The 24684-nt window shown below is 37.7% G+C and overlaps 1 protein-coding gene across 1 annotated transcript in view; it reads left to right on the top strand.

The window, feature by feature from the left end:
• The window catches only part of LOC136856981 (beta-1,3-glucan-binding protein 1), a 175052-nt gene extending 150692 nt beyond the window's left edge, over positions 1–24360 (top strand). The window contains exons 5-9 of the mRNA XM_068225023.1: positions 3371–3534; positions 10375–10620; positions 18080–18222; positions 20431–20532; positions 23725–24360. Coding sequence (XP_068081124.1) covers positions 3371–3534; positions 10375–10620; positions 18080–18222; positions 20431–20532; positions 23725–23826 — 757 coding nt within the window. The 3' untranslated portion in view covers positions 23827–24360. The remainder of the gene's footprint in view (positions 1–3370; positions 3535–10374; positions 10621–18079; positions 18223–20430; positions 20533–23724) is intronic.
• The last annotated feature ends 324 nt before the right edge of the window (positions 24361–24684 follow it).

The raw sequence follows: 24684 nt of genomic DNA, 5'->3' as shown, positions 1-24684 counted from the left end.
AATTGTAATTTTCCCCTTGGGACTGTCTCATAGGTCTGCTTCATCTTAGCGTATTCACATTTGAAGATGGGCACCTTTTCTCAGAAGTATTTTTGAGGAGGCTGCATTCTAAATGAGCTCTGCACTAAGATAATAATTTTAAAGTTTGTGCTTTCCTTTTTTACGTGTATATTCCTTCTGACAGTATAATGTTACTTAAATTTTATTCTTTCTGACAGTATAATGTGACTTAAATATTGCGCCATGAAACTTGAACATTCTCTGAGATGTTCCTTCCTAAAGTTACTGGATGACTGACTGGATGTTCTGACTGAATTTGAACTTTCTGGGCAATTTTTCATAATTACTGTTAGAATTATTTCCTGTTTTAAAAACGTAATTTTGTTTGATCACATTTGCGTGATATTTCCATCTAAATTATTAAGTAAACTGTATATTGAAATTGAATCACCACTGATTTCACTTCTTCGGCACTGCCAATACCTTTCACTGCCTAATTATGGTTTTAGCTGTTTTCCACTATTCCTTCCTTAGCCGTCATGCTGCTTAACCTGACCGTTACTATTTGTTGTTTTCTTGTGAAAACGTGTGTGTGTGTGTTTTAATTTCTTGATTGTGTCTAAACATTTTAAGTCTGGCTTTATTATTATTATTATTATTATTATTATTATTATTATTATTATTTCGTTCATTTGTGTTTGTATGTAACAAAGTAGAGGTAACAATATCTACCTTTTATTTGCAATCAAATTTATGTGATTACCCCAATGAAGATCTTTCTTTATATTAACACCTAGGTACTTACAATGATTTCCCAAAAGGAACTTTCACCCCATCAGTGCAATAAATAAAACTTTGGGTGGGGGGGGAGCGGGAGGAGGACGGGCGGACGACTTTTCCTATTTGTGAAACTCAAAACCTGACTTTTTACCCCGTTTATCATCATATCATTGCGTACTGTCCATCTCACAACATTATCGAGGTCATTTTGCAGTTGCTCACAATCTTGTCAATTATTGATTACTCTGTACAGAATAACATCATCTGCAAAAAGCCTTATCTCTGATTCCAGTTCTTTACACATATCATTGATATATATTGGAAAACATAAATGTCCAATAATACTGCCTTGAGGAATTCCCCTCTTAATTATTACAGGGTCAGATAAAGCTTCGCCTACTCTAATTTTCTGAGTTCTAGTTTTTAGAATCATAGCCACCCATTCAGTCACTCTTTTTTCTAGTCCAATTGCACTCATTTTTGCCAGTAGTCTCCCATGATCTATCCAGTCAATTCCCTTAGAAAGGTCAATCGCAGTACAGTCCATTTGACCTGCTGAATCCAGGATATCTGCTATATCTTGCTGGAATACTACAAGTTGAGCTTCAGTGGAATAACCTTTCTTAAACCCAAACTGCCTTCTGTTGAACCAGTTCTTAATTTCACAAACATGTCTAATATAATCAGAAACAATGCTATCCCAAAGCTTACATGCAACGCATGTCAAACTGACTGGCCTCTAATTTTCAGGTTTATGTCTATCACCCTTCCCCTTATACACAGGGCTAGTATAGAAACTCTCCATTCATGCAAACAATAATCAAATAAGTACTTCAGATATGGTACTATATCCCAACCCATTGTCCTTGGTATATCCCCTGAAACCTTATCAATTCCGTCTGCTTTTTCAAGTTTTCGACTTTTGTATCTTACTGTAAATGTCATTGTTATCATAGGTAAATTTTAATACTTCTTTAGTATAAGTCACCTCCTGACTTCTTTGCTAGATTTTTTTTTTTTTTTTTTGTGCTTTACGTCGCACCGACACAGATAGGTCTTATGGCGACGATGGGATAGGAAAGGCCTAGGAAGTGGAAGGAAGCGGCCGTGGCCTTAATTAAGGTACAGCCCCGGCATTTGCCTGGTGTGAAAATGGAAAACCACGGAAAACCATCTTCAGGGCTGCCGACAGTGGGGCTCGAACCCTTTGCTAGATTCAATTTCCTAGTAAGTTCCTTCTATTTCTCCTTACTTCTACAGCCATTTCTACCTCTAAAAGGTTTGTAATAAAAATTACCACATGAACAAGTGTGAATAATAAAATTAACACACAACTTATAAAGTCTTTTGAATGCTTACTGAAAGGCACAAATTTGAACACAAAAGCGTTTGTCTTCTCGAATCCATAGTTATATGAGGTTACATTTGTGAGTAAGTTATGTCACTGCTTTGGTTTAAGCAAACATATAATAACATTCAAAAGATTGATGAAAATACATTGATAAAATACATGGTTGTAAGGAGAAGGGGACGCCTTAAAGCAGGGATATGCATTCTTTTAAGATAAGTACATCATTATCATCATTTCCCCTCATCCAGCTCCTGCCGGATCAGGGTATTTATGGCACTTCTCCATCTTCATCTTCCACGATTTTGTCTCAGTCTAAATTTAGTCTTCTTATGCCGCTCTTCACTGATTCAATCCACCTTGTTCTAAGTCTTCTTCTTGCTCTCTTGCCCTCGCACTTTGCCTCCAGCATCTGTCTTGGAATTCTATTCTCCTCCATCCTATTTACACCTTAATTAATTCATTTTAACTCTCTCATTTAGCTTTCCTATATCAACTTCCTAATATCTTCATTTCTCACTCTGTCTTTCCTATCATACTTCTTAGTAATTTCATCTTACTGGCTTGCGTTCTACCCTCTTGCCTGCTAGTCAAAGCCCAAGTCTCAGGTGCATAAATCGGTATGGGTACATAGTCCATTATCTCTTTACTTTTCCTTGACACTTCTTTGCTCCAAACAAGTTTTCTAACACTTTGGTAGAATGCATTACTCTACTGTACCCTCCTGCTAATCTCCATGTCCTCCCTAGCATTTTGCATTAATTCACTTTCTAGGTATTTAAAGCTGTCCACAATTTCCAGACTCTGACTTGCAATTTTCATAGTGCCCTTTCCTTGCCTTTCCCTTCTCGACATCACCATAGTCTTGCTTTTCTCTGTATTGATTTTCATGCCATATTTCTCAACTTTTTTGTTCAGTACATCTAGTTGTTGTTGCACTTCTTTGCTGTTCTTTCTGCAGATCACAACATTATCTGCAAATAGCAGTATCTTCATCTCTTTATCCCCATAGGCTTCCTTTGTTTCCTTTACAATTTCGTCCATGACCATAATAAACAAAAGAGATGACAGCACTCTCCCCTGTCTTAGCCCAGTCTTATTCCTAAACCATTCTATCTTTCCAACTAGGGTCAGTACTCTGCTAACACAGTTGTTGTACATTGCTTGCACCATTTCTAACATTCCTCTTCAGAGTCTCTTTTTAATAAGTAACAGTAATTTATATGAAGCCTTTTTAAACAGGTGCACATCTACACAAAGGGATGATTGCTCAAAGACAGGACAAGGATGGAATATCCTTCCTCCTGTGAAATCTGCTCAATTAAGGACGAGACAGTCCTTCAGCTTCCGCTATGGGCGTGTTGAAGTGCAAGCAAAATTGCCTAGTGGAGACTGGATATTTCCAGGTCAGTTCTCTCTTTGATTCATGCTACTTTGTTTATTCTAGAAATCATGTTTAAGTTATTATTTAATAATTTATTGATGCCATACTAATTAAACCAATAAACATTATTATTTTACGAGTCATCTGTTGATTTTTAAAAACATGCTGGCTTTATTTAGTGATGCCTGTTCTCCCATACTAGGATAGTTTACTGTCCTGATGCTCTTATGTATTATCAATCCTTGAAGAAAAAAAGATAAAACCAACCAATCATGTGAACACTCATCTCATCTCTCCAGTCAGTCAGCCAGCCAGTCAGTCAGTCAGTTTAATTTTGATCTTTGATCAATCTTTGATCAAATCAGTATTTAATTTCTGAGGAGCATTCCGATAGCTGGGATAATTTTTCCACGTAATTCTTGTATGTGTTCCCTCCAAGAAAGCAGTTCAGTGATCAACTCTAAAAACTTTGTGCTTCTAATTCTGGGTCTAGGATAAACAAATGAGATGAGTCTAACTTTAAGTACTCTTTTATGTGCCAGTTTAGAGAAATATCATATAATTTCTTGTGTTAAGATTTATAGTCAATCCACTGTTGCTGATCCAGTTAGGAGAAGATCAGTGCGTGACTGCATGTAAGTTTCCTGTCAGTGAAAGCAAGTAAATGATATAAAATGTCCAATAAGTATACAAATTCAAATTAGTTACATAATATACACTGACTGACAGTGACAATGCAACACCAAGCAGGAGTGGTTCGAAAGGGATGAAAGTTGGGGAAAAAACAGACGGCACGGATGAATAATTGATGTTTATTTCAAACCGATATGCAGGTTACACAATGCGCACGGCATCGACTCAGTAGGATGTAGGACCACCGCGAGCGGCGATGCACGCAGAAACACGTCGAGGTACAGAGTCAATAAGAGTGCGGATGGTGTCCTGAGGGATGGTTCTCCATTCTCTGTCAACCATTTGCCACAGTTGGTCGTCCGTACGAGGCTGGGGCAGAGTTTGCAAACGGCGTCCAATGAGATCCCACACGTGTTCGATTGGTGAGAGATCCGGAGAGTACACTGGCCACGGAAGCATCTGTACACCTCGTAGAGCCTGTTGGGAGATGCGAGCAGTGTGTGGGCGGGCATTATCCTGCTGAAACAGAGCATTGGGCAGCCCCTGAAGGTACGGGAGTGCCACCGGCCGCAGCACATGCTGCACGTAGCGGTGGGCATTTAACGTGCCTTGAATACGCACTAGAGGTGACGTGGAATCATACGCAATAGCGCCCCAAACCATGATGCCGCGTTGTCTAGCGGTAGGGCGCTCCACAGTTACTGCCGGATTTGACCTTTCTCCACGCCGACGCCACACTCTTCTGCGGTGACTATCACTGACAGAACAGAAGCGTGACTCATCGGAGAACACGACGTTCTGCCATTCCCTCATCCAAGTCGCTCTAGCCCGGCACCATGCCAGGCGTGCACGTCTATGCTGTGGAGTCAATGGTAGTCTTCTGAGCGGACGCCGGGAGTGCAGGCCTCCTTCAACCAATCGACGGGAAATTGTTCTGGTCGATATTGGAACAGCCAGGGTGTCTTGCACATGCTGAAGAATGGCGGTTGACGTGGCATGCGGGGCTGCCACCGCTTGGCGGCGGATGCGCCGATCCTCGCGTGCTGACGTCACTCGGGCTGCGCCTGGACCCCTCGCACGTGCCACATGTCCCTGCGCCAACCATCTTCGCCACAGGCGCTGCACCGTGGACACATCCCTATGGGTATCGGCTGCGATTTGACGAAGCGACCAACCTGCCCTTCTCAGCCCGATCACCATACCCCTCGTAAAGTCGTCTGTCTGCTGGAAATGCATCCGTTGACGGCGGCCTGGCATTCTTAGCTATACACGTGTCCTGTGGCACACGACAACACGTTCTACAATGACTGTCGGCTGAGAAATCACGGTACGAAGTGGGCCATTCGCCAACGCTGTGTCCCATTTATCGTTCACTACGTGCGCAGCACAGCGGCGCATTTCACATCATGAGCATACCTCAGTGACGTCAGTCTACCCTGCAATTGGCATAAAGTTCTGACCACTCCTTCTTGGTGTTGCATTTGCTCTGTCAGTCAGTGTAAAATATATCAGCAGTCTGTAACAATCTGGATGTTACACCAGTGTTGTGGTGGAAAAGATCAAGGAGTATTTTGAAGTGTTCCTTTCATCAAACCATAACATAGGCTGTAACTAATCAATGATTATTTTTTTTCCAAAATATTGAGAAAACAGTTTGTTTTTTTTTTGTAGGAAATGAGAGATACTGTGAATAAGAGGACTGTTTCAAAACATGCTGTAGATTTATTCTATCCATGAAATATCACCATCAAGTCCTTTTAGCTCGTGCAACCCTTGACAATACATCATCAGTTGGTCTTTTTCAGGCTGGTGATATACCGTATTTATCCACGTAAGTTTTACACATTTTGACCAAATATTTTGTTCTAAAATCAAGCTGCGTAAATTATGCAGACTTTTTTTTCAAAGGGATGACGTTACACTAAAATTTCAAATAAAATCAATGAAATCACCAAGATAGCTGTGAAAATACAATTTTGTATGAATACTGAACATTTATTTACAGATTAGACAAACATGAATAAAATAATTTTTATCAAAATATCATGTGCTGTTTGTACGTATTTACAGTAGGCTGTCCGTTTTCCATCACTGCAATATTGTACTGTATACAAAGAAAATATCAACAAGCAAGTTCTCAAATTTATATCACTTTAGTTTACTCTCAGGTCTACAGCTTTGTAACACTTGCTTCAAGTAGGTGGCCAGGTGAAAAAATTAGCGTGTTTTGCTTTGCACTGTTGTATGCTGCAACGGAACGGCCTACATATCTGTAAAGATAAAGTAGGTGGTACATGTATTAACGTTAACGTTATGAACATTGCAACAAAATGCAAGTCACATGCTGGTAATAAAAAGAGCACTGATCAAACTTACCATTCCACTTCGACATTTTATCGTTGCTCTCAGTCGATGAGTTGTCACAGTCGTCATCTTCAAGACCGTCCAGCGAGTTGGATATTCCTGTTTTCCTGAAGCTCTTCGTAACCATTTCACATGGAATTAAATTCCAGCTTCTTATTGTCCACTGGCACATTAATTCTAAAGAAAGATGCCGAATCTTGCCACCTGGAGTGAATGTGTGCTTGCCCGTTGTCGGCCATTCCGTATAAAAACGCTGGATATGGTCCTTAAAAGGTTTGTTAATTGATACATCTAGAGGTTGTAGAATAGATGTCAGTCCACCTAGAATTACTACCATGTCTGTTCTGCCTTCAAGGAGGGAGTCCTTGACTTCTTGCCTGAGATGTCCTCTGAAGCTGTAAACTACTAACATGGATGTAGGCAAAGTAGAGCACCAGGGCGGCTTTTCCAGACAGTTTTTATCCAGTTTTTCAATAGATCGCTGTCCACCCAGCACTTTTCTTGCACGCGTACATGTATCCCATGCAGAAAATGACATTTTGACATTGTTTTTCTCTTTCACTTAGCACATTAACAGACACTTTACTGTGTGCTACCTACTCATGGAAACTTGCAATGCTGTTCCTTTACACATTACAACACAGAACCAAATTACAGCATGTATCTGTGTTAGCTATCCACAAGCCTTTTGCAAGCTTTCTGTACTCTATAAACAGAATTACTTATCACAAAGGTATTACTCCAGGCATGGAGATAGGAATGCAGTTTCGCTCAAGGTCTGACTAGACTACGGCTGGCGGTGATATCAGAGGGTAACTTCATTGCTTTCAGTGCTCAAGCTAAGATATGGAGTAGCCTATGGTTTGAGACAGCAAAAATTATGCGAGCAGAATCTTCTTCTCAATTCTCAATCCCAAGATTGGTTGGCAGCAATTCGTCCTCTCCACTCTTCTCTGTAATCCGCTAATCTCTTCCATTTCCACATATGATCCTGTTCCTACGTCATCTCTGATCTGTCTTGAATATTGCAGTCTAGGTCTTCCTCTTTTACCTTGAAACATTCCTTCCGTGACATTAACTATGAAACCATTGTGCCTTCAGAGATGGCCAATGAATCGGTCTCTTCTCTTTCTTATTGTTGCTAAAAAGGATCATTTTTCACCTATTCGTCGAAGAACTTCTTCATTGGTGAGTTTTGCTGTCCATGAGATCTTTTCCATCCTCCTCCAGCACCACATCTCAAATGCTTCCAGACGTTTCTTATCACATGCACTAATAGTCCACGTTTCTGAACCATACAAGGCCACACTCCAGACAAAGCACTTAATAAATCTCTTCTTGGTCTCCACATTTAAATTCCTTGATGTAAGTAGTATCCTTTTCTTGTAAAAAGCAATCTTTGCTTGGGAAATTCTGCTCTTTATGCCGACTGAACTTTTGCCATCTGGAGTGATTTTACCTTCCTAAGTAGGTAAAGACATTTACTTGCCTTAGTGGTATATCACTAATTCTGATGTCGACTGCAATATGCTGGCAGTTGCATACCATAATTTTTGGTCTTTTTTGTATTAATTTTCATGTTAGACTTATCTCTCAATATCTTATTCATTCTTATTAATGTACTTTGTAGTTTCTCTTCATTCTCCTCTATGACAGCTATGTCATCAGCAAATCTTATCATTTTGATTTCTACTCCATTTATCTTTATCCCTTCCATATCCTCTTTACATTCCTCAATGCCTTTCTCAATATACAGGTTGAATAGCACGACAAATTACATCCCTGTCATACTCCTATATTTATATAAGCTTCCCATACTTCACCATTTATGTTTATGATGCCGCTTTGGTTGTTGTAGAGTTCATATACCATTCATCTATTTCTAAAATCTAGACCAACACTAGTCATAATCTTCATTAATATATTTCAGTTCACATTATCAAAAGCTTTTTCTAAATCCACAAATGCAACAAACAAAGGTTTTATTATGTCTAGCATTTTGTCTATAACCTGTCGTAACATTAGAATAGCTTCTCGTGTGCCTCTATTTCGTCTAAATCCAAACTGATCTTCAGCCAAATGTGGTTCAATTTTATTGTTTATTTGGTTATATATTATTCTTGTCAATATTTTTGACATGTGCGACAATAAACTCAAGGTGCGATGTTCTTCACATTTTAGAGTTCCAGGTTCCTTTGGTATAGGGATTATGAGAGACTTTTTAAAATCTTCTGGAATTTCTCCAGTTTCATATATTTCTGTGATCAGTTTAAAATATAGCCGTGTGTTTCATCATCCAGTCTCTGTATCATTTCTCCAGTTATTTCATCGCATCCTGGCACTTTATTAGGTTTTAATTCTTTCACAGCCTTTCGATATTCTGCAGAATAAAAATCCTAATAATTAATTATAAAAATTTGGGGTGCAAAAATTATGCAAGAGCAAAAATGATGCAGGTAAATATGGTATTGTTAATTGGTCCTTTAAGGGTAAATTTTGTAATATAATTTAGATATGTAATATAATAACATAATTTCAAAGTGTTGCCAGTATTGGAAAGTCTTCCACTGAAACAAAAGTGATCATAGATAGTTTCAATGATAAAATAGGCCTATTCAATTGATGTACTGTAGGCCTATACTGGAGAATTACCCACACCCTCATCCCACCTGTTGGGTGGAGTTGTTGAATACATCCACAGTATTTTCTGCTTGTTGTAAGAGGCAAATACAATTTTTCAATGCCCCAGAGGTTCTGAATTTGGGAGCATGGGTTTGTAGCCATAAGGCCCCTAGCTGAATATGGCATTGCTTCCACTTGCTTGTGCCTGCCTCCTTTCTTTCATCTTTCCTATCTAACCTCCCTTGGTCAGCTCTTGTTCTCTTTCAGCCCAAATTAAATTAGTTTTGTGAAATCTTAGGAATCGCCTCCTTTTCTCACCTTTCATGACCCTCCCCTTTTCTTCTTTTTATCGATACTTTCATTCTTTGAAGAGTCTGGGATCTTCAATTTTTTCATCTGGTTAATATTCAGAGGGGATGGCTTTCATGTTGTATAGCTTGTGTGGTTGTGCTTCCTCTTAAAACAATAATCACTACCACTATCAGAATATTTTTTCTATCTCATTTGATTTTAAAACACTTTACTTATTACTTTGTTATTGTAATGGCTATGCTTTTTGAAATGCACAGCTTTGGCCACTTTGGATTTGTTAACTTAGGGGAAGAACATAGTAGAAGCATGTAGAGAAATCCTCGATAAAAATGTCACTGTTATAAGGTGCAGTTGATTTACAGAGCTAGATAGGGATGTATAAATAACTACATTCCCGGTTCATGATTATAAAACAATACACAACCTTTACTGATGTTCTTCTTCTTCTTCTTTTTTAAATGGTTGTTTGTTTTATATTGTACATAACATCAAAAAATACCAATTGTCATATTTTCAACAACTGTATTGTTATACTGATGAATATTGATGAGACTTTACGCCTGTAAATTCAAACCTTTCTGGAAATTGATCAACTAATTCCTTCACCTTACAGAATCATTAAGATCTAGTGATGGATTTTCCCAGGGTCAGTATTATGGGTTTAGGGTATACTTCATAATATTTTTTGATGGGCTAAAATTCACAACTGAGGTCTGCAGAATCTGTATCAATAATTAATGTATGTAAATATTAAGATTTTGACATGTCTGTGTTTTATGTTTGTTCTTGTTTCTTCTTTGTTATTTTATCTGCCCACATATTGTTTATCATTAGTATGTGAACCTGTAGTCCTATCCTCTTGTTTGTTCTGTTTGCATTACATTTTTTATTTGTGTATGATACTGAATAAATTCTTCATTAATGTGTACAGAAATCTGGCTGGAACCCAAGAACAACAAATATGGTACCAATCTTTTTGAGTCTGGTTTAATTCAAATGGCACTAGTGAGGGCTAACAGGAACCTTATGAAAGACAAGAAAGATTTGGGAGCTAGGCATTTGGAGGTGGCCTGTGTAATCTCATCTGGCAAGACAGTCCATTCTGAAACTTTCAGCATGGACAGCAATGCCTTCTGGAGTGATAATTTTCACATCTACAGTGTTACTTGGACACCAGGTAAGTATGTGATAGTAATCTCGTGACATAATGTCATAGGTAGTTTCTGGTCTGGGAACTGTGTTCTTTGTGAAGGTTATCTGCTATTTATATACCATAATCATAGTGACAACTGGTTGTTTGAAAATATGATAGTACACAATTGATATTGAAGGATGTTTTGAACATATTTTAAATTTAGAAACTTTGTACCTGAAAACTTTTACAGAACTAACAGAAATATGATTTAATAAGTAAAGTGACTAACTACAAGTACCTATTAACATCATTGAAATAGTTGAGACATGTTTTGCCCCTTTTGTGGGGCATCATCAGTCATATCAATACCTCAAAGTTCTACCAGACGTCTGGTTAGAAAATTGTAAAACATGTTGCATAAGTGAATACATAAAAATAATTTACAATATCCTATCATTAACAAAATATCAAATTGATTAAAAATATGTTGCACTTGCTTGTGAATTTTCACATAAACAAGGTTGTCATGTGTAGTAAATGACAATAGTGATAGTCTAAAATCTTATGCGATGCTAAAGTTTGAAGACAGTTTAAAATTTATATACAAATATTGGGAATGAATACAGAATACATACAATTACAAATACTATACACGTATTTTACTTGTGAAATTATGTGGAAAAGCATTGCACTTGTATTCACAAGGCATCTTATTTGAATTCCTTCAATTTTAACCCTTATAATTGGTAGTCCACATTTTAATTTTACTTTACAAAATGAGTGGTCCTTTAATAATTCTTCTGGTTGCATTTTACAGGCTTCTATCTGTGCTATTGTCCAACCACGTTGTCTATTTACATGTCATACACTCCCTGCAGGAGAGGCTTGGGCCTGCCAGTGACCCCTGAGTATGTGGAATACAAACAAAGGCATTTAAATTGTATAGACGTATTTCTGAGCACTTCACTACACACTGCCTGGATCAACTAGATTAACATCACAATATTCTTCTGGACACACTATTTGTTTAGACATGAAAACTCCTATAAGAACACAGAATAAACACACAGAGACTCTTGCTTGCCGCTATATTGTTGGCTTTACACACACAACCTGTTTGTCACACATCTGTCTCTGTTATATGTGGTGTCCTCTCATCTTCATGGTTGGCTATAAATTATTTGCTAGGGTAAGTGTGAGAACATCATGGGACTATCATACTACCTAACATTAAGTCTTTAATCTACTCCAGAATGTGTTATTTTATATTGAATTTTATTGTTTTGTTTGTTATACTGTGTTGTGTTGTGCTGTACCGGTATACGTTTAAAACCTAGTCGGTCGGTCGGTCTGCACATCTCGTTCTAACTGCTGATACATTGTCCGGCTGGTTTATCTTGTTCTGGCCTACAGAAGTGGTGTTGCCATTTACTACTTGCTGTTTCTCCTTTCTACCACATTACACAATTTTTATTGTGCTTCCTTCATGTCTTCTAGCTCGTTCCGGCATCATATGTTATCGACTGCAACCATACTCACCCCATTGTGTATTGAATGTATGAGGAGTACAGTTAAAAATACAAAAGTAATAAGATGATGGTCATTTTCATCTCCTTATGAAATGAAATGACGCTAACAATGAAAAACTGAGTAGGGATACTTTTGTGATTATATGAATATTTTTTCTACTAAACTAAAATTTATTTAAAATTTACAGTACAAGACCTACGTAAGAATTTTGTAAACAATTTCATCCTCCTCTTCCTCCTTTCCCCTTATCCAGCTCCTGCTGGGTCAGGACTTCACCTTCCTCTCTCCTTCCACCATTTTGTCCCAGACCAGGTTTCTTTTTCTTACACTCCTTTTTATTGAATTGATCCACCTTGTTCTAGGTCTCACTCTTGCTCTCTTACCCTCGAACTTAGTCTCCATCTGTTTTGGTATTCTTTTCTCCTCCATCCTCTTTACATGTCCAAACTATCTTAGTTTACTCCTATCAGTTATCTTATTTATATTTTCAATTTGGACCTCCTTTCTCACATTTCTCAAGCTGTCTTTCCTATCATACTTAGATATTTCATTCACTGGCATGAATTCTACTCTCCTTCTTACTTGTCATTGTTTAGGTCTCACCTTTATGAGTGCATAATACATTTTGTACATTATTGCTTCCTTATCCCAGACAAGGTTTCTTACACTCTGGTAGAATGCATTGCCCTGTTGCACCCTCTTGCTAATCTCTATGTTCAACCATGTATTCTGCATCAATTCACTCCCTAGGTACTTGAAAATGTCAACAGTTTCAAGGCTTTGACCACCATTTTTCACAATGACGATCCTTTGTCTTTCTCTTCTTGATATCGCCATGGTTTTGCTTTTCTCTGCGCTGATTTTCTTACCATACTTTTCAATTTCCTCATTCACTGCATCAAGTTGTTCTTGACCGAGCTCGATAGCTGCAGTCGCTTAAGTGCGGCCAGTATCCAGTATTCGGGAGATAGTAGGTTCGAACCCCACTGTTGGCGGCCCTGAAGATGGTTTTCTGTGGTTTCCCATTTTCACCATTTTCACATCAGGCAAATGCTGGGGCTGTACCTTAATTAAGGCCACGGCCGCTTCCTTCCCACTCCTAGACTTTCCCTGTCCCATCATCGCCATAAGACCTATCTGTGTTGGTGCGACGTAAAGTAACTAGCAAAAAAAAAAAAGTTGTTCTTGTACTTTGTTGTTCATTCCCCAGACCACAATAGTAGTAACTTGCCAAGCTCGATAGCTGCAGTCACTTAAGTGCGGCCAGTATCCAGTATTCTGGAGATAGCAGGTTCAAACCCCACTGTCGGCTGCCCTGAGGATGATTTTTCATGGTTTCCCGTTTTCAAACCAGGCAAATACTGGGTCAGTACCTTAAGGCCACGGCTGCTTCCTTCCCACTCCTAGCCCTTTCCTATCCAAGCATCAGTGCAACGAAAATCAACTTGTAACAAAAAGAAAAATAATAGTAATATCTCCCATTTCCCATAGCCTTCCTTTGTCTCCTTTACAATTTCATCAATAACCATTAGAAATAAGAGGTAACAGAACCCTCCCCTGTCTTAGTCCAGTTTCATTTCCAAATCATTCAGTCTTTCCAACTGGAGACTCTACGCTGCTGAAAAGGTCATTGAACAATGCTTGCACCATTTCCACAATTTGTGTATCCAGTCTCCTTCTGACTATAGTTTCTCAAGACTATAGTTTCTCAAACCTTCTCCCTGGGAACACTATGCTGTTGTTAGATATATGAATGTTATGACCAGATCCTTTCCATATTCCCAATTCTTTTCCATTAATTGCCTCTTGCTGCAGATAGGGTCCACTGTAGATCTTCAATTTCTAAAGCCATACCGTTCTTCTTGTGCTACTTTCCTTCTATCTTTCTTCTCATTCTCCTCTCTAATAACCTTTCCATTATTTTTGCCACTTATGATAAGAGTGTGATTCCTCTATAGTTATCACACACTTTTTTTGTCCCTGTTCTTGTATTATTATTCCCTTTCCCAGTCTTCTGGCATACATTTCTATTTTCATAGGGCACCTTAACAATCTGTACACCCATTGTAGTCTAACAGGTCCAGCAGCCCTCATTATTTCCACACTAATTTCATCCATCCATGGTGCCTTCCCCATTCTGCACAATTTCTCACATTCAGCAGTTTATCAAAATACTCCTTCCATCTTCTCTTTATTTCTTCTGGTTTTGTTATAAACTCTTCATCTTCCCCTTTCATCAGCTTTGTACAAACTCTTTCTTTCCTATCTATATATATCAAATAACTTTTCCTGACTGACTGACCAACCGACCGACCGACCATCGCTGAGCCAAAACTAGTGGACATAAAGGAATGAAATTTTGAGAATACAGTCATATTACAATGTAGGTGCTTGCTGAGGGCAGATTTTTGGATGTTCCGTCGCTGAGGGGGTGAAAAGGAGGGTTAATTTCTAAAATGAGTGTATCGATATATCGAAAACTGAACAGTTTAATGACATGAAATTTGGTATTTGGAATCTCCTTTAAAAAGAAAGAAACATGTTTTTGTTTTCAGAAAATCCCGTTAAGGGGGTGAAAAGTGGGGGAAAATTGGTTGAACACCTTTTATGAGGAGACTTATATCTCAAAAACTGAAGATGTTACACACATGAAAATTGGTACTTGGAATCTCCTTTGCAAATAAAGAAAAACATATTTTTTTGTTTATGGAAAATACAATTAATGGGGTGAAATTTTAGAAAATTTTAAAATTAGTGTATCCATATCTCAAAACTTTAAAACTTTACAGATGTAAAAATTGGCAATTAGAATCTCCTTTAAAAATAAAGAAACACATATTTTTTGTTGCTAAGGGAGTCAAAAGGGGGGTGAAATTTTTAAACGAGACTATCTGTATCTCAAAAACTTAAAAGTTTACAGACGTAAAACTTGGTATTTGGAATCTCCTTTAAAAATAAGGAAACATATGTTTCTTTGTTTTTGCAAAATCCCATTAAGGGGGATGAAAAAGGGGGGAAAATTGGTTGAATACCTTTTATGAGGATACTTATATCTCAAAAACTGAAGATGTTACAGACATGAAAATTGGCATTTGGAATCTCCTTTAAAAATAAAGAAACATGTATTTTTTGTTTTTGAAAAATCCAATGAATAGGGGGTGAACGGGTGTGACAAACGGGGTGGAATAAATATATATATATATATATATATATATATCTAGGCCTACAACATATCTCAGACACTTAACATGTTACAGACTTGAAAACTGGTACTTGGAACCTCCTGTAAAAGTAAAGAGACATAGATACTTTTTTTTTTTGGAAAATCCACTTACGGGGAACAAAAAAGGGGGTGAATTTTTAAAATGAGCATATCTACAGTATATTTCAAAAACTTAACATGTTACAGAAGTGAAAATTGGTACTTTTAATCTCTTTCAAAAATAAGAAACACGTATTTTTCGTTTTTAGGAAAAATCACTTGGGGAAGGGGGGAGGGGCGGGTAGAAAGGACTGAAAAGTGTGTTGAATTCTTTGTATTAGGATACTGATATCTCAAAAACTGAAGACGTTACAGACGTAAAAATTGGTGATTGGAATCTCATAAAGAAATGCAAATTTTTTTTGTTTTCGGAAAATCCACTTAGGCGGGGGTGAAAAAATTGAAAAATTTGTTCAATTATTTGTACGAGTCTACTTATATCTCAAAAACTATAGATGTTGCAGACATGAAAATTGGTGTTTGGAATCCTCTTTAAAAGTAAAGTAACATATATTCCTTTGATTTTGGAAAATCCAATTAAGGGGAGTGAAAGAATTGAAAAATGTATTGAATTATTTGTATGAGGGTACTTATATCTTCTGAAAACCAAAGTTGATATAGATGTGAAAATTGGTATTTGGAATCTCCTTTAAAATAAAGAAACAGACATTTTAAGGGGAAAATAAACATGGGAGTGGAGGGGGTGAAAAGGAATTGAATTCCTTTTATGAGGACACATATCTCGAAAACTGAAGATGTTACAGTCGTGATAATTGGTATTTAGAAGCTCCTTTATAAATATACACGTACTTTTGTTTTTGGAAAATTTACTTAAGGAGGGAGGGTGAAAGGAAGTGAAAAAATTTAATTCTTTTTGTGTGGATACTTATATCTCAAAAACTGATGGTCACAGACGTGAAAATTGGTGTTTGGAATCTCCTTTAAAAATAAAGAAACACAAATTTTGTGAGGGAATCAACTTAATGGGGGTGGGGTGAAAAAGGAGTTTAATTCTTTTTGTGAGGATACTTATATCTCAAAAAATTATGTTAGAGACGTGAAAATTGGTATCTGGAATCTTCTATAAAAATAAAGAAACAAGTCTTCTTTTGTTTTTTGGAAATCCACTTATGGGGTAAAGAATTGAAATATTCGTTGAATTACTGTATTTGTATGAGGATCTCTAAGAGATAAAGATGTTACAAATGTGAAACTTGGTTTGGAATCTCCTTAAAAAATAAACACTTATTTTTTGTTTGCGGAAAATCGACTTGGGGGGAGGGGTGAAAATAAGTAAAGGAGGAGCTGAATTCTGTATAAGAGGATACTTATATCTCAGGAACTGAAGATGTTACAGACGTGAAAGTAGGTATTTTGAATCTCCTTTAAAAATAAAGGAACACATGTTTTTTGTTTTTGGAAAGTCCACTTAAAGGGAGAGGGGGTGGGAAAAATGGAAAAAGAAGTTGAATTCATTTTGTGAGGATTGTTATATCTCAAAAACTGAAGATGTTACAGACATGAAATTTGGTACCAGTACTGTATTTTGAATCTCCTTTAAAAATAAAGAAACACATACCTTTTGTTTTCAGAAAATTCACTTAAGGGGTTGAAAAGAATTGAAAAAGTGGGTGAATTTGAAAACAAGTACCGGTATATCTACAGTATATGTTAAAAACCTAACATGTTACAGACATGAAACTTGGTATTTGGAAAGTTCTTAAAAAATACAGGAACATGTACCTTTTGTTTTCAGAAAAGGCACTTGACAGGGGTGAAAAGAAGTGGAAAAAAAGAAGTGAATAATTTTTTGTGAGGATGCTTATATCTCACAAACTGCTGATGTTACAGATGCTAAAATTAGTATTTGAAATCTCCCTTAAAAGTAAAGGAACATGTATTTCTTTTTGTTTTCAGAAAATGGGAAGGACTGATAAAAGGGTTAAACATTTTTAATGGGGATTCTTATAGCCTATCTCAAAAACTGAAAATTTCACGACGTGGAGATAGATATTTGGAATCTACTTTAAAAATAAACATTCTTTTTTTCGATTTGAGAAAAGCCTGTTTCTCATATGTACAGCTCTATGTTGCATGGTCATCTTAGCCACAAAACACAATAACACAAACGTGGTTTACAAAGAGTTTCCGGGCTAAATGAAACTCAATTTGTCGGGGAATGTTTATACATTAGGAATTTTCAGATAATGTCTTAGTACAGTACTGAGGAAAAATTACTTTTATTATTTTATGAAATCCACGTGAACGAAGCCGTGGGTAACTGCTAGTTACTTCATATAATTCCATACAGCATTCTTTTACTGCCAGCTCCATCCGTTTCCATCTTTTATATAAATTCTTCCCAGCTTTTCATCTCTTACCAATTTCTTAAATTTCCTTTTATTATCAAGATGCTTCCTTTTGCTTTCTTCTTTTTTTATCTCTGTTCCATTCTTGCCATTATTTTTTCTCTTCTTTCACTGCTTGTAATAATAATGTTACTGAGTACTTCTTGATGGATATTTTTATAAATTCAAAAACTGATATCTTGATTTTATTTGTAAGAAAGCATTCAAGAGTTCTCCATCATTTGTTATTCTATCAAAAGAAATGTTTACAATAACATTATTCATTATGTTGAAATGAGGCGATAGTGTATTGTTCCTCGAGAAATTATTACCATAACAATGTAGTTTCCTCTCCTTACAGATGATATTACTTTCACTGTGGATGGACGGGATATAGGAAGAGTAACACCTCCTGCTGGTGGTTTTAGCAAATTATCACAATTTTCTCGGTTCCAAAATATACCCTGGTCACAAGGCAGCAAAATGGCACCATTCGATGAAGAGGTGAGCATGATGTGGCTTCATTTCATCTGCTTGAGCTTTGTTATCTCATGTTCTTAAAGTTATGTGTGTGCTGACATTTGAGTTACCAAAAAAGTTGGAGGAGTTGGGAAACTGGAGGATATTTCAACCAACCCTACTTATCTGTAGAGTCCCCCTATCTGTCATATGAGGACTTGCCCTCTAGAGGTGACCAGTATCCTTGAGGGAGAAAATCTTCACAGTGTAAAAGGGAATGCAATGAAATTGAGACAAAGTCTCTCATAGTGCATTGGCACTGCCGGTGGCTCCAAGTAGCCTACGTGGTGAACAAGAGTTCATTTGGAGAGGAATAAAAGTGGCAATGAAATCACGATCAAGTCAGTGGAGCTGATAGGAAATAAGTTACAGTACAATTAAATAGCAAGAATAAAGAAAATTTTACCTGAAATGGTAAAATACAAAGGTTGGGACATAAGTTAAGGCAACTATTTTTTCCCACATGAATACGGGATCTACCAGACAAATGGAAATTACAGATTGGGGTGCGGAATATAGAATTAGAAAGTCAGGAAATGGTCTGCCAGCCGTATTTATCTAACAAGCACACTACTTTAATCGTTCAACTCCACTCATTTAAGAATGACACCTTTAAGAGTAAATTAAGTTACTCATACTTACTAATTTCATACAATATTTTATATGCAGAACAATAGTTTATTTAACCATTTAATATTCAGTTTCCATATAAAGCTTCAACTAGCCCCACAATGTAGGGGTAGCGTGCCTGCCCCTTACCCAGAGGTGCTGGGTTCGATTCCCAGCCAGGACAGGGATCTTTACCTAGATATGAGAGCTGGTATGAGGTCCACTCAGCCTTCGTGATTAGAATTGAGGAGCTATCTGATGGTGAGATAGTGAGCCCCAGTGTAGAAAGCCAAGAATAACAACCGAGAGGATTTGTCATGCTGACCACATGACACCTCATAATCTGCAGGCCTTCGGGCTGAACCCCGTGTGGGTGGGGGTGGTAGAATAACTGAAAGCAGATTTTCTACAACAGTATTATGAGTTAAGAGATATTGATTGGAACCCATTGTATACGTATCAGAACGTGCATCAGGCTGTGGATTTCTTTTACTTGTCATTATATAGATGCTTCGATAATTGCATACCTAAGGGTCATGTCATTAAAAAGTCAAAATTTGCAGTCTGGTCTAATCATGATATCATTCAGATAATAAAAAAAGAAAAGGAAGTGTGCCAAAAAGAGGAAATTTTCCAGGTAATGTGATGATTCTAACAGCTCAGATTTGAATTGAAAGTAAAAAATAAATTCTGCATATCAAGGTTCCTTTAAAATGTGATATAACACATTTCTGGAGGCACATTAAAAATTAGCAACTCATGAGATCAGGAGGAACTATGTTTAAGTATAATGGTGAGAGTTACGAGGGCAGTAATGTTGTTCATGGTTTTGCTCCATATTTTTCATCAGTTTACGTCAGATCAGATTTTAATTACACATTGGATAATTTAGCTTTGGATGACGTTCTCCTAATTCCCTCTGTTAAGATATTATATGTCAGTGAGGTATCTGTTGAAGAGGTGAAAAAGGTTATTAATGGTAAACTAAAGCCTAAAAGATTGAATGGTCCTGATAGCATACCACCGTATATAATTAGGGCTTGTGCCGATTTATTGGCTAATCAATTAGTTTCATTTTCATCCTTTCTATTCACACTTCATCCTTTCCTGAGAAATAGAAAGTAGTAAAAGTTACATCCATTTTTAAGACAGGGAGTTTTGAATTGATATCTAATTATCGTCCAGTGTCCATTATCAACAGCATAGCTAAGGTATACAAACATATATTGCAAAAAAAGTTTTATAACCATGTAAAGATTGCATTATCTAAATTTCAACATGGATTTGTACCCAACAAATCAATTATAACCAATATTTTGGGCTATACTCAAAATTTGTATGATACCATTAATACAAACGGAAGGATTGATGTTGTTTATATGGATTTTGAAAAAGCATTTGATAAAGTCGACCATAGAATGTGACACAAGTGTAATACAGTGATATAACTTGAAAACAATATTCCTTTAAGTAACTTCTAATAATAGTCATCCCAGTGTCATTGTATTATGCACTTTTACACAGAAATTTAATCCAAAGTGAGGCAATAGAAAATTGAATTTAACTTAAAAAATTATATTTCAGTTCTATATAACCATTGGCCTTGGTGTGGGTGGTTTTCGAGTGTTTCCTGATGATTCTGTTTCTAACAACCGTGCTAAACCATGGAAGGATAGCACCACTAAGGTGAGAAAGACTTTATTTGCCACAAATGTTGCTTTAATTGAGAAGTTAAATAAAAGTTTATGTAAGTTAAGGAAACGGCAGCAAAGTCATTATTGATGAGGTTGTCGTTAACCTGTCCAGTATTTTATAAAACCTGACTACCAGCATTCCATTCAAATAGTTATACAGTTAGAGTACTGTACCAAATTTCCTCTCTCCAGTTACTTCTAAATTTTAATTTGTTTTCAACCACCTTAACCCTTAATCATATTAGATTTTTCATTGTATTTATATTCAAAGGACACCATAGTACGATATTTGGAAATATCTTCCAGTACTGCATAATCTCTTTGCAAACCATAATTATACTGTGATCCTCATTTTTAATGTTTTTCAAATGCCTGTATCATAAAAGAACATAAATAAAAGCAATGGCCCCATTGTCACCTTGTGGCAACCTTTTCTCCTCCTTAACTTCTTCTGACACAGGACCATGCACCCTCATCCTTCACTTTCTTCCCTTCAAGAATGTACTTACTTATCCTGTCAGCTTTGTGTCCAAACTTCCTGCATTTCACTTAACAGGATTTGATGATTTATATGATCAAAAGTATTAGACAAATCTATCACAGTATAATACATCCTTCCAGTTCAAAACCTTCAATATATCCTGTTGTGACAATACTGGACAAAGATCAAAGCCCAACGGTTTAACAAGTGTGGTCCCAGGTAGGTCCATTTGAAAGAAGAAAGAAAGATAGCTGTTGAATACAAGCTACTGTAATTAGTCTTCGTATAAATGTCCATACCTGAATTCATATTGCCTCTTGTCCAGTTAGTATTCTCTTTCCAATCTGGTATATTTTCATCCAATCAGGACTCAATCCCAGTTACTATACATGCATTATACATTTTATATAAGCTACCTACCTGGTAATAGGAAAAATTGTTCATGAACTGAATATAGTAGATTGCCGTGTAAATTCATACGATTGTCTCTTTTCCAAAGATATTTCTCACTCAATTCTGTGACTGGGACATTTCTTCATTGCTATCATGATTGAGCATGTGTTTTGTCTGAAGATCTATTTCATCTCAAAAAATGGTTTAATGTAACTTTGGCCATTTCTATTTCAGGCTGAAAAATAAATCCTGTTGTCTTCTATTTCTGTATAAGACAAGCCAGCAACTTAAGCTGGTACTTTGAAATATTTACTTTATTCAAAGGTATTTTTAGTATTCTGTATAACAAATATACAGAAGTAATTCTAAGTCCTGTAAATACCACTCACATGATCTGCCAGAACATACACTGTGCAATACCATCTGCTAGTAAGCACACTACACTCTTACTAGGACACCTTCTTGTAATTAAATTCATTGCAAGTATAACACAAAAAGATTTCCTGATCAACTGTCTCTTCCTTTTATGTTACCACTTGTGGATGCCAGGAACCTCAGTTTTAGCTCCCCTATATGACTTTTAAACAATCTACACTGACTGACAGAGCAAATGCAACACCAAGAAGGAGTGGTCAGAACTTTATGCCAATTGCAGGGTAGACTGACGTCACTGAGGTATGCTCATGATGTGAAATGCGCCGCTGTGCTGCGCACGTAGCGAACGATAAATGGGACACGGCGTTGGCGAATGGCCCACTTCGTACCGTGATTTCTCAGCCGACAGTCATGGTAGAATGTGTTGTCGTGTGCCACAGGACACGTGTATAGCTAAGAATGCCAGGCCGCCATCAACGGAGGCATTTCCAGCAGACAGACGACTTTACGAGGGGTATGGTGATCGGGCTGAGAAGGGCAGGTTGGTCGCTTCGTCAAATCGCAGCCGATACCCATAGGGATGTGTCCACGGTGCAGCACCTGTGGCGAAGATGGTTGGCGCAGGGACATGTGGCACGTGCGAGGGGTCAAGGCGCAGCCCGAGTGACGTCAGCACGCGAGGATCGGCGCATCCGCCGCCAAGCGGTGGCAGCCCCGCATGCCACGTTAACCGCCATTCTTCAGCATGTGCAAGACACCCTAGCTGTTCCAATATAGACCAGAACAATTTCCCGTCGATTGGTTGAAGGAGGCCTGCACTCCCGGCGTCCGCTCAGAAGACTACCATTGACTCCACAGCATAGACGTGCACGCCTGGCATGGTGCCGGGCTAGAGCGACTTGGATGAGGGAATGGCAGAACGTCGTGTTCTCCGATGAGTCACGCTTCTGTTCTGTCAGTGATAGTCACCGCAGACGAGTGTGGCGTCGGCGTGGAGAAAGGTCAAATCCGGCAGTAACTGTGGAGCGCCCTACCGCTAGACAACGCGGCATCATGGTTTGGGGCGCTATTGCGTATGATTCCACGTCACCTCTAGTGCGTATTCAAGGCGCGTTAAATGCCCACCGCTATGTGCAGCATGTGCTGCGGCCGGTGGCACTCCCGTACCTTCAGGGGCTGCCCAATGCTCTGTTTCAGCAGGATAATGCCCGCCCACACACTGCTCGCATCTCCCAACAGGCTCTACGAGGTGTACAGATGCTTCCGTGGCCAGCGTACTCTCCGGATCTCTCACCAATCGAACACGTGTGGGATCTCATTGGACGCCGTTTGCAAACTCTGCCCCAGCCTCGTACGGACGACCAACTGTGGCAAATGGTTGACAGAGAATGGAGAACCATCCCTCAGGACACCATCCGCACTCTTATTGACTCTGTACCTCGACATGTTTCTGCGTGCATCGCCGCTCGCGGTGGTCCTACATCCTACTGAGTCGATGCCGTGCGCATTGTGTAACCTGCATATCGGTTTGAAATAAACATCAATTATTCATCCGTGCCGTCTCTGTTTTTTCCCCAACTTTCATCCCTTTCGAACCACTCCTCCTTGGTGTTGCATTGTCTCTGTCAGTCAGTGTATAAGCAAGTTAATCATCATCCTAAGAATATACATTTATCATTGAGACTGATAGGTTGCACTGCTATCCCACCTGTTAAATTCAGCCACAAATGGAATTAAAGGTGTTCAAATAACTTGTGAAGTAACAACATTGCTTGCTGTATCTTGTGTTCTTGAAGAAAGAAGTAAACTCTTTAGAAAATATCTCTCTTTGGTTCAGCTCTCATGTTTATTACTATGTACATTTAAAGAAAGTCCTCAAAATATGTGTATCTCCATAAATGAAGTAACAACTATACATGCAATACTTTGTTTCAGGCATTAGTGAATTTTTGGCAGAATAAAGACAACTGGTACCCATCATGGTCAGGAGATGGATCAACTCTCCAAGTTCAGCATGTTAAAGTGTGGGCTCTATAGAAGACTAGTTGCTTATAAGAATATTAATTTCACAGCTCATAGTCCAATTTATAAAAGGGAAGTGATAAAAATACAGTTCTCAGTACCCTGTGTATCGACCAGTGACAAAACAAACTGATAGTACATGATAGCTGTTTCTGTGAAGTACTGTAGGTAGATAAAAAATAATATTTAATTTTATTCTCATGAATTAAATTTAAATACAATATTGAGTCGTCCATGTATTAAAGCTGGTTAAGCGCTCTATACATACATCCAAGACTAGATGGTTGAATTTTGGCACTTTGGAGTCAATTCAGTTAAAAGAGCATTATATGCATGTATATTATGAAAGCTCAATTTGGATGTTGTGAGCCCTTAAGACCTAAACACTAAATGGAAATATAATTATGATACTTGCCTCATGCTTGGGCAACAACAGTGTAATTATGGATTGTACTACTGAATTCATTAGCCCCATACTTGGAGGCCAAAAAATTTTACTGTATGTTTCATACTAATGAAACAAATAACTGAATAAAATAAAGTGATTAACCAAACTGTCCATAATTTGGGTGCCAGGGTTCACCAAATGGATCCCTTGAATTTAAAGAGAGCATGATAATTTTCTCTTCTTTCCCTGGGTGAATATGTGCGCTGCAATATTCGTACAGTACATCCATTATGGAGCTTGCCTAACCCTCTGAAAATTATTAAACAGATAGGACACCACCTAAGATCTCAAATAACTTCTCTACTGACTATAAAATAGCTATATTCTGACATGACCATGATCAGTGCATGAGCACCTCATCAATACCCGGAAATAGACAATAAAAACTCAAAACATTAACAACTGCTGGAAGACTCGCCCTATGA

Source organism: Anabrus simplex, chromosome 1 (genome assembly GCF_040414725.1).
Source record: "Anabrus simplex isolate iqAnaSimp1 chromosome 1, ASM4041472v1, whole genome shotgun sequence".
In the NCBI taxonomy this organism is placed as follows: Eukaryota; Metazoa; Arthropoda; class Insecta; order Orthoptera; family Tettigoniidae; genus Anabrus; species Anabrus simplex.
The sequence above is the reverse complement of the archived record's forward strand: the minus strand, read 5'-3'. Positions and strand labels throughout refer to the sequence as shown.